Source organism: Gasterosteus aculeatus, chromosome Y (assembly GCF_964276395.1).
Source record: "Gasterosteus aculeatus chromosome Y, fGasAcu3.hap1.1, whole genome shotgun sequence".
In the NCBI taxonomy this organism is placed as follows: Eukaryota; Metazoa; Chordata; class Actinopteri; order Perciformes; family Gasterosteidae; genus Gasterosteus; species Gasterosteus aculeatus.
This window is the reverse complement of record NC_135709.1, coordinates 2,023,496-2,034,913: the sequence shown is the minus strand read 5'-3', so window position 1 is coordinate 2,034,913 and position 11,418 is coordinate 2,023,496. Positions and strand designations below refer to the sequence as shown.

Genomic DNA, 11,418 nt, shown 5'->3' with positions numbered 1-11,418 from the left:
TTGGAATACATCATGAAATAAATACATTAGGCAATAAATACATAAATATTAAATACATTTAATTATTTCATGGTACTTTTATTTCATAATGCCACTTTTCATTTCATGGTACTTTTATTTCATAATGCCTCTTTTCATTATATGGTCCTTTTATTTCATAATGCCAGTTTTCATTTCCAGAGTGTTATATTTCAAAATGCCGTTTTTCATTTCCAGACACTTTTATTTCACAATGCCGTTTTTCATTTCACGTTATTATATGCAAATCAGGGGGCGTGGCTACATCTAACATTCAGAACAGACGACAGAGCCGTGAGCATTTATTGGCTCATTTATTTATTTGATGATGTATTTCAAATGCATATTTCGTGTATTTATGTATTTATTAATTTGTTTAATTTAGACTAAATCGGCATTCCATACTTTTTTCCACATCACTGGACAGCAGTAGCGAACCCGCGAGCCGTTTGCCGACCGCCATTGAACACCACAGAAGAAGAAGGACCGCTGCGGCCACTGGCCACGCCCCCTGGCTCGCTGGTTCACGCGAGTGACGGCGCTCGGGACCCGGCTGGTTTCCGTGCGGGCTGGATTTCCAAAGCAGCTTCTCCGGCTCCTCCGAGGATGGAATAGGGGGTCGCCATGGCGGTGAATTCGGTGCACTGGTTCCGCAAAGGCCTGCGGCTGCACGACAACCCGGTGCTGCAGGAGGCCCTCGACGGAGCGGACGGCGCGCGCTGCGTTTACATCCTGGACCCGTGGTTCGCCGGAGCCGCTAACGTGGGGATCAACCGATGGAGGTGCGTGACGTCATCGCGGCGCATTATGCGCATCGCACGGTGAACCGGAGGGTTATATGGCACGGAACCGGGATACGGGATTCAGCCTGCCCCAGTGGGTGCTTACACTCATGTGGAGTGTAAGATATTTAGAATTAGACACACAGAGATGTGTGCTTATGGGTGTAAAAACATATTCTCGCATTGTGAATACGTGTTTGAAATTAGTCTTTAGGGTACATTTCCACAGGAATATTAATTCCCTCTGCTCACTTTTAAGGAAAAGTAGTCAAAAAATGAATACATTTTATTCATATAGTGTTTAAGAAAGCCGTGAGCGTGCACTTATCCCGACTCTGCACACCTGGATTGACTTAGCGTGATGAGCCGGGATGAGAAGGCGGAGCTAAGTCAAGCTGCGCTTTCTCACTTATCCTGGATTTCTCGATTCTACTTTTTGTGCAAAGGGTTTCCTGGTTTTCCCGAAACGTCCTCTCACGTCTAAAAGGCACGAAGAAGCACTGATATTGAGACGGGCCATTTCGTTCAGAAATGGGCATCGTGAAGCGCCGGTGAATGGGACTTCATACATCTACGAGGGGCCGTTTGGGACCCAACTACTGAGACACTCGTACTAACGAAACACTCGTGAGCATCTCACATCTCACAGATTTTGACCAGCGAAAAGCGCCAATCTTACGCCCTTCCTTAATGTGCTTTTAAGTCCGGACTCGCCCGTCCTTGCGTAGGTCCAAGTTCACTACCATACTTAAGTGACGGAATGTAATTTTAGGCGGCTTTCTGCTGCGGGAGATGAGGCTGACCGCCCGGTGCTGGTGGGGTCAGACGGTCCCGTTAAATGGACCTCACATCTCCCACATCCTCGGAGCAAATTGTTACGAAGGCTAAATTATGCTTAAACAACTAACTTCTCATCTGAAAAATTCGTGACTTAAACCGAACCGGTCTGGTGAAACCTAAGATGCCTTCTGTATGCTAGTGAGATGCACACGAGGCGTTATGTTAGTACGCATAAGAGTGTCTCAGTAGTCCCTCATATTCATCGCCCTCATCACACTTCACTGCACACGCAATTTTTGCCCACAGACTACTAACCTCCTGCCCCCCCCCCCCTTGTTATTTGGACGTGTTTATGATCCGCCGGACCTTCTTGACCGGTGTTACACCCCGACTGGTTTCTCTACGCGTGTTTGTTTGTTGTTTACTCCACAGCGGCAGACGTGTCTGCCTCGGTTTGTCCATTCGTTCCTTCATATTCCTGAAAGTCTTAAAACGGATCACACATCCATCGCAGCGTTTACGATTGCGTAAGTGGGCAGTACCTCGCAGCCGCGTATGAAGACATTTTATTTAAGAAAACATATTAAATATATATCTTAAACAACTGGTTACCTTGGACGTGTCTTAGAACACGTGTATCGATTCTTAATTGTGACCCAATTAAAGTTGACGAGCAGCCCCCCTATGAAAGCACCATGAGGCCGAACATACGATCCTTGAACAAGAGAGATGGACCCACAAAAAGTCAAGGAATCGGCGGACTACAAGCTGAGCAGCACATTTCAGCGAGGATGAGCGATATGTTCTCAAACGGCTGATGAACTGATAAGTAACTAAGTGCTATCGTAAGATAGCAACTACTTCGCTTTGCTGAAGGAATTGTACATGTTCTGGGTTGAATGCACTCATTGTAAGTCACTTTGGATAAAAGCATCAGCTAAATGACAAATGTTAAACTAAGTTAAATAACGCAAGCGTTGTACCTTTTCCAAACTGAATATTTAAAATGTCACAATGTGTAATTCATAGGCGGTGAGCTGTATTATGAGTGCCGCAGGAAACGAGATGAGCAGCAGCATCATCTCGCCACGGTTCTGTTGACACCACAAGAAGCCAACGCCATATTCGTTGAGTTTCACGGCCGTGACATTGGAGCTCACTGTGGGGTCGACGCGACTATGGACGCAATCCGTCAACGATGCTACTGGCCTGAAGACCAACGTCCATATTTCTTGGGAGCTTGTGGTAATATTTAAACATTCAATATCAGTGTTTTTCAATTGTCTAGATTGGCCAGTGTGATGCCTGCCAAAAGAAGATGACCTCTATAGGGGAATACTTACTAAATATAACATGTCTGGTTTACTTTTCAAGGTGACGGAGCCATTTGAATTAGTTGGGATGGACTTTGTGGGAAAGCTCGGGATCCGGATGTCTTCTATGAATATGGGGCCCCAAAGCGACCGACCGTGGAAAGGAATTTGTGAACAAAGTTGTTTTAATTTTGAAGCAAGTAATATTACTGTATTCATGGTCACATTGACAATGGAAAAACCATGACTGTATTCAAAATACGTTGTCCTCTTGTGTATTTTCTAGATGGAGTCCACAAACCAATGGCTTGGTTCAAAAGCTCAATGGCACAATTCAATGGTATAAAATTATTTCTCTAAGATATAATCCAACAAAACCACTGTTCTACATGGAGACTGACTTCATTGTCATTAATTATTTTTTTCCTTTCAGTAGAGTTTTGAAAAAAAATGGTCCAGGATCATCCAAGTGACTGGGACCAATACGTTAAGTCCACCGTGTTTGGCCTAAGAACTAAGAAACAGCTGACTACAAAGTACTCCCCATATTTCCTTATGGATGGGAGGGAAGCTCGGTATCCTTCCCAAATACCTGTTGAGTGGCAGGTATGATGGCAATTTCCTACAGTTTAAGTTGCTTGGTAACTATATACGTGTCTCCGCCTAATTTGGACTTGTTTTTAATGTGTCTGCTCCAGTGTAAAATGCATCGCAGGACCATATCGATGCTCTCACCCAAAATGAAGTTTGCAGCCACATCACCGAGCAGAAGGATGTGTAGGCTACGGTGGCTGCAAACCTGGCAAAAGGCCACGAACGGGTGCGCAGAAGAAAGTTTGCAAAGGGGGATGATGACGGCTTTGTTTTGGGGGACCAAGTATTGCGGAAAAACATTATGGAAGAGCAAAGAAAATGGAGGCAGACATGATGGGTGCATACACCATCACGAACGTTGATGGAAAAAGTGCTGACCTTACAAGTGGGAAAGGAAATCGGGAAAATTAACAATCGACCATCTAAAAAAATATGCAGACGGTCAAATTCCTGGCAAAATGGATGGCAGCTACTTCTACGTCTCCTCCACCTCTGCAGTCCGGCACGTTGAGTTCTTCCCCAATCGCCTCCTGCTGACAAGCCAACAACTCTCCAACCCGTCTCCTTGACCTCCACTCTGCACACTGCCCAGAGGAACGAACACGTTAGTACACATGTCAATTCTCGACAGTGATCAATCATAAATGACTCGTTGTTAACCAACTCTGTCTCCTGCTTTCAGTCATCTGGGTGTGCTGTGGAGCAAAGTGGGGCTTATGCAGTATTAGAGAGTGAGGTTGTGAGGTTTTGCCAATTATATGTAACACCTTTTAATAATACTGAAGGTTTTGAATTCATGCATTCATAACATCTTGGAGCGGCAAGAAGGATGAAGGTGCGTTATCGAGACTCCAAACAACGTCTATGTGGATGCAGGACTCAAACGCGGAGTTGAAAACAAAAAGGACTTTAATAGGAACATGCACGACACTGAGGGTAGGAGATTCAGGGTGGAACAATCAATGATGCGACACATGACACACAGGGCTTAAATACACTGGGAGGTGCAGGTGATTGGACACAGGTGGGAAGAATCAGACAATCACAGGGGACGACAGGACAAGACAGGAAGAATAAAACCGGAAACAAACCCACACCGTGACAGTTTCGGGATTAAAAAAGGTCATCTTTGTCATCTGTGAGAATAGTTGCGATACCGTAAGAAGAACAATGTGAAGACATTCCACACCTGTGTGGTAATCTAGCATTATTTGAATGTGACCGTAATTACATAGCTCAATGTATTGTGAAGGTGATTTATGCAAAGGAAAACCGGACGGTTTACCTTGATCCATTAGGTGAAAACCCAGACAACTATTTCTTCTCTTCAACAGAGCTTTCATTAGAAACAAATATACCCAGGGGGGGGGGCGTTAACACTCAAACTGTTACATTATTGAAGATAAAGTACCTTAATGCATTTATAATACGAATAACCAGCAAAATTATAATTAGTAGGTAAATCGCTGCCTTTCAGCACAAAATAGTTGTAGCCACCAAACGTAGTGTATCGCATTTCAGTAGTCGTACGTGCAGGTAAACAGCATTGGGTCTCGCGCCGTCTCATTCCTTCACATCGCTCATGGCGTCCACCTTAATTGTCCGGTTGCGAAAAGCTCTCGTTGCCCCAAACTGATCATTTGTGGGATTTCCGGGGGGTTTTCGGCGATCGTTACCGAGCTAAAATGTCAACTAACGGTCGCACAAAGTCTAACCTGCTACTTAGAGTGTGCAGTGACACGGAACGCTCGGGTCAATGTGAACAGCAACTGTACGTTATCGCCCAATAATGTACCCATTGTGACTGAATCAACCAATCAGAACGCTGGACTTCATCTACCCGTATTATAATGTTAGATAGCATGACGGAATTATGCAGAGCATGTGTCAATGCATGCCAAAGTCCAGGGAGAAGGGGAGATGGGCATGATGACTGGGTAGGCTTAAACTGACTGCTTAGTAATCACATGAATGTATGGTGTATTAATCTACTGGGTTGCTTATCCTCAGATCCAGTACTCAACATGCACTCTGGTTCCACTGGGAAACCACCTGGGCAGCAGGACTTTCCAGCATGTTTTTCTTTAGAGAGACTTTCGTTTTTCAATGATTTATTTATTGTCTGTAAAAACGTTTTAGTTTAATAAAATGTCATATGAGAACTTCATTCATGAGATTTTTGATTCCTAATGGAATTTTTGTGGGTTCTTCTCTTGATCGTATGTGCGGCCTCATGGTGCTTTTATTGGGACGCTGCTTGTCAACTTTAATTGGGTGACAATTAAGAATTCACGTCCATGCATTTTGAGGATTTTCGGCAATATGTTTGAATGTGTGACGAACAACTGTAATAGAGTTTAAAACCAAACTGGTTACAGCAATAGTGACGAGTAATTCATGTTAATAAAAATAAATCGGAACACATTTAGAAGACAACGGAATAACTGTTTAACAAGTTTGTTTCGGATCAGCGCAGCAGCTGCGTTAACACACAGACAGGATTAATGTTAGCCTGGCTGTTGGCCTGGCCTGGTCAGGGTAGCTACAAAGAATTAATCTCCATGGTTACTTGGCTGGGTTTAACTCAACCTGAAACCAGGTTGAAGCTAAATTCATCCAGGATAACGTGAATATCCCGGCTTAATCCCTTATCCTGGTTTCGTGCAATACCCCCCAGGTTCTTCCATACGTAGGCTTGTAGTTTGCATATATATAAATAAAGGGGTCTATATAACATTATCAACCACACAATATATGTTTAGCAGATTAAACCTTCATTGCACAACTTGATACTTGATTGAAATGGAACCCACGTGCCTTGTGCAGCGTTCTACCTACAGACCCAGCTCCTCTCAAACAAGAACATTTATTATCCCCACTCACAATCAATATCCCTCCTCAAATGTGGCTTTTTAACACCTCCAGTTTCTGATGCATCTAAAAACAAATTGAGTGTTTTTGTAACTTTGTCACACATGCTACTTAATTCATTTTAAATCAATTAAAACTATTGCTGACATCTGATCGCGCCTTGTTAAAGAATATTAGAAGTATATGATGTAACACCGCGTACAACATGCCGGCTGTGATTACATGACATCGAGCCGGCTCCCTGCTGTAAACTAATGAACAAGACCAGCTGAAGGTAGGTCATCTACAATAAGTCTTTATTTCACTAAAATAGCTAAATGAGGTAGCAGCTCTCCTTCGAGGTTACCTCTCGCTGTTGTCAGGTGTCATCGGTGTGGGGTTTGTTTACCTGGCGTATATCTGGTACAGCAGGTGTCTCTCTGAATGACATCTGTGATTCATGAGGGTGACTAACACGTGACTGTAACACTGAATATACATGTTCCTATTCCTGGTCCTGCACACTCGTTCCACTCAGACCAATCCGTGCCAAGCATCCATTCAACAACACAACAAGTACACAAGTGTTTACAGAAATCACACCAATCGCTTCCAATGGATCAATCGGAGGTATCCACCACCCGGGATAACATTTGAAAAATGGAAGTTTTTGCATTATGGTTTGGAATGATGATTTTAGTCCTAATTCTTCATTTCGAATCTAATGGGTCTAACGAGTGACGGCTTCATGACGGGTCACACTTTGCTGATTGAAACCATCCTTACGTGGCAGGTGAGGGGACTGGAGGAGTGTGTTTGACAGTAACCATGACGCCGCCTCGGCGCCACTGAGCTCTGATTCTCATCAGACGTCTGTGTGCTTTATCGGTCTCTATGGAACAAACCACGCATGCATCGATACGGTCTCACTGCAGTAAAAACAACCACCCGGTTTGCACGATAGAGGATTATTCTTTAACTCTCTTTGACATTATCTTAAATATGATCATTTCATTAGCTGTCTAAAGCCAATCAAATGTGTATGGATGAGTACATGCATAAATAACACTGCTGCCTTGAATAGTCATAAGTGGATACTTACAACACGACATGATGGCATAACAGGTTACCCTCCCTACACTGAATACAGCTTGAACACACGGTTCATATTTTTAAAGAATCTATGCTGCCGATCTGCATTTAACCTTTTTTTCCAACCTACGATGGGATGGGCGGAGGGGGGGGGGTCCTTCTTCTAGCAGCGGTATATTTGATCCCTTTCTAACTTCAAGCTGTGGCTTTCATCATATTTCACACTCTTCTACCGGCGTATGGTGTGTTTAACAAAGCATGATAGAGGAGTAATCCAGAACACCGTATTAATAAAATAGCATGAAGATTGTGCATTGCTGAAGTTAAAGCAGTTTGTCCGGCTTATATTAGGTTCCCGCTGCCAGAGCGCAATGATGAAGAAAGGAACGACCCCAGTTTGCTGATTAGAGTCTGCACAGAACATTTGTGTAACAGCTGCTCCAGTTTCAGTGAAACATCAAACCCCCTGATTCAGAATTGACTACGGAGTCTGTATTTTCTGTCCAGCAACAGCATTCCTGACTCACTCAGTCCCAATAAGTTCTGATCCAGCTGGTGTGGCGTTGGACACACAGGACTGAGTCAGTGAGTTCTCCTGTTCTCGGAGGCCTCTTTGACTAACTCCATGCTCCTGTGTGCAGGTTCCTGCTGGAGGCGTTGGAAGACCTGGACAGCAGTCTGAAGAAGCTCAAGTCCAGATTGTTTGTAATCAGAGGGCAGCCGACAGATGTTTTCCCAAGGCTCTTTAAGGTATATGCTTCCCCCCACCTGTCATCTATAAGTCTGTCACAGACAAAAACACCACTCTCTAACGCTCTAGAATCTTCTTGGGCGTAGAGTTCTCCTCTAGAATCTTCTTGGGGGTAGAGTTCTTCTCTAGAATCTTCTTGGGCGTAGAGTTCTTCTCTAGAATCTTCTTGGGCATAGAGTTCTTCTCTAGAATCTCCTCAAAAGTCAATTAAATTTTCTAAAATCCTTTTACTCGTCGAGTCTTTCTCTGGCTTTCTCAGTGAACTTTTCTGGCCTTTGTGGATCCCTTCATTTCCCTCGGTCTTTTCTTCTCCTTTTCTTTTTTTTGCTCTACTGCAGGAGTGGGAAGTGACCAGACTGACATTTGAATATGACCCAGAGCCTTATGGGAAAGAGAGGGATGGGGCCATCATCAAGATGGCCCAAGAGTTTGGAGTGGAGACCATTGTCAGAAATGCACACACCCTCTACGACCTGGATAGGTTGGTAGCACACACTCATAAATCATATATTTGTATATAATGTCCATGTATTTATTTGCATATATACATACAATAGTGTTGCATATTTGTCACAGATCTTCATGTTAGACAAAATGTGTCCGTCCAGCCATCTGTCATCAAAGCTGTGTATACACACACACACACACACACACACACACACACACACACACACACACACACACACACACACACGTATGCATGTATGTGGTGGGCAGTCAGCTGTTTTATTATTTCATGTATTTTTAATTAATACACATGTGTTATAGTTATTTTCTCATTGCACAGCTCCTCTTCCTCTGTTGCTTCCAGTGCAGCTTGTTTTAAAGAGCTTGTATCCAATCAGATTCAGGCCCTGTGTCTCTCTTTACACATTAAAGTCTATGGGGACCATATTGTTGATTGGTTGAAGATGCACATTAAAGTGTAAAACTAAGCCAATAGGTGGTGCTATATTTTTTGGGAAATCACTGAATGGGAATACTTTAAAGGCGTACAATAGCATCATGAATTAGAAATTTCGGCCAGAAAAAAAATGTTCGTTGGAGTTATAACATTTTATATTTTCAAGAAAATTCACCAAAATGGACGCCAGGCCACGCCCTGGTAGTTGCACGAAAACTCTTGATTTTAATAACTTTTGACCACCCAGGTGTCAAGATCAATATTCCCGAGAATGAAGTGGATCGGGTTCAAACTCTCGGAGTTTGTTCATTTGTGAATCCAAAATACGATGGAAATTGCAAAAAGCAAGCAAAGATTCAGCGAATGACTGCAGCGCCCCCTAATTTTCAAATATTCTGAAAAAATTAGGGTATGCTCAGGGACTCAATGAGAACATATCTTAGAGATTAGATTTGGTTGCGACGGGCTAATTACTTTTGAAGTTATAGGTCTTTCACTTTTAGGCCACACCCTCTACGACCTTCATTGGTCCATAAATTAATTCGAAACCCAATGAGATATCAACAAGCTTTTAATAACTTCTGATGGCAGTGACCCAATAATGATTTCCTGAAATCTTCGTGAGAATCGGACCTAGCGTCTGGGAGGAGTTTGCAAAAACAAGTTTTTCACAATATTCAAAATGGCGGAAAATCTTGCTAGGTGTGCAACATTTCGTGTCAATCGGTGAAACTAGGCAAAAATATCCCCAGAGGGAGCACTTCCGGGGGGCCGCTAGAGAGCCATTTCTTTATCCCCAAATGCGCAACCCAAAGAATATCTAAATGTTTCGCACACCAAAATTCAAGAATTTTTGAATATGATATCAAAAGTACGATTAAAGTGGAGAAATAATAATTCTTCGAAACACAATAGGGCTTTCGCCCGACTTGCAGTTGGCTCAGGCCCCAGTAAGAATATGTGAATGCGCTGTTTTAGTGCATCAGTTTGATGGATTGGTTTGTCATGCTTTGTTTTAAATGAATGTGACTGGTTCTTGTGCGTTTGCTCTTGTCATTGACTCAATTTGACTGTTTGCATTGTACGTCAAAAACACAGCATCCCATAATGACATATTCGTATACGTATCTGCAAAACAACATGACATCCAAGATGAAGTGTGGCTTTTACCTTTTGGATATAACGAAATGTTGTACTCCTTTAGGACATTGCTCTACTTTTATGTCTGTGTGTTTTTACAGGATAATAGAGGCAAACAACAACAGTCCTCCTCTGACCTTTAAGCGGTTCCAGGCCATTGTGAGCAGACTGGAGTTACCCAGGAGACCTCTGCCTCCGATCAGCCAGCAGCAGATGGACAGATGTCGCACTAATATAGCTGACAACCACAACCAGCAATACAGTATACCTTCACTGGAAGAACTCGGTACATACCTTTCATTTCACTGAAAAGGGCCAACGGAAAGACAGGGCGTAATTAAATGTGGCGTTTACTGTTAGTCAGACTTTAGTATGTACATGTTTGCTTCGTTAGAGGTCAAATGCTTAACATTACACCACTCAATCATGTCTCCAGGATTCAGGACTGAAGGTTTGCCTCCAGCTGTGTGGCACGGAGGAGAGTCGGAGGCCTTGGACCGACTCAACAAACATCTGGACAAAAAGGTGAAACATTGCAAATTTATTTTCTTCATGAACTCTTAGTTTTGGAGGAAGCATTCAATGTGTCTTCCCACACTGGCTATGACCTTCAACCCTGTTCATTGGTTCTGTTTGAGCTTGTCGCTTGAGGATCGTATACACTCAACCCTCTTATCCTGGGTCGGGGGGGGGGCGGCTCCAGTCGGGGACCCCAAACGTCCCTTTCCTGGGCCCCATCTACCGGGTCTGACTGGGGGATCCCAAGGTGTTCCCAGGCCATTGTTGATATAATCCCTCCATAGTCTTGGGTCTTACCGGGGGCCTCTTCCCAGATGACCGTGCCTGGAACACCACCCTAAGGCGCCGCACAAACCACCTCAACTGGTTCCTCGGAAGTGACATGTAATCACATTATCTGTGTGTCTGTCTGTAGGTGTGGGTAGCCAACTTTGAGCCCCCTCGTGTCAACACGTGTTCTCTGTATGCGAGTCCGACTGGCCTCAGCCCCTACCTGCGCTTTGGCTGTCTGTCCTGTCGGGTTTTGTACTACAACCTCAGAGAGCTGTACATGAAGGTACTGTGGATCCACTGCTCTCCATCACTTCTGATAATGAAGAGCAAGTTGAAGCGTCTTAAGCCTCTGGGTTTGTAATGTGGCGCAGTGATTGGATTTTAAAGTAACACAAAGAACCA

The 11,418-nt window shown here is 43.6% G+C and overlaps 1 protein-coding gene across 3 annotated transcripts in view; it reads left to right on the top strand.

Moving 5' to 3' along the window:
* Positions 1 to 46: 46 nt before the first annotated feature.
* LOC120809418 (cryptochrome-2) overlaps positions 47 to 11,418 on the top strand; it is a 15,240-nt gene continuing 3,868 nt past the window's right edge. For 2 of the 3 annotated variants that reach the window (XM_040163212.2, XM_040163211.2), the window contains exons 1-6: positions 47 to 800; positions 8,071 to 8,179; positions 8,519 to 8,661; positions 10,326 to 10,510; positions 10,661 to 10,749; positions 11,159 to 11,299. In XM_040163212.2, coding sequence (XP_040019146.2) covers positions 643 to 800; positions 8,071 to 8,179; positions 8,519 to 8,661; positions 10,326 to 10,510; positions 10,661 to 10,749; positions 11,159 to 11,299 — 825 coding nt within the window. In that variant the 5' untranslated portion in view covers positions 47 to 642. Of the gene's footprint in view, positions 801 to 3,746; positions 4,092 to 8,070; positions 8,180 to 8,518; positions 8,662 to 10,325; positions 10,511 to 10,660; positions 10,750 to 11,158; positions 11,300 to 11,418 lie in introns of those variants that run through there. The other variant, XM_078097437.1, reaches the window with a different exon arrangement.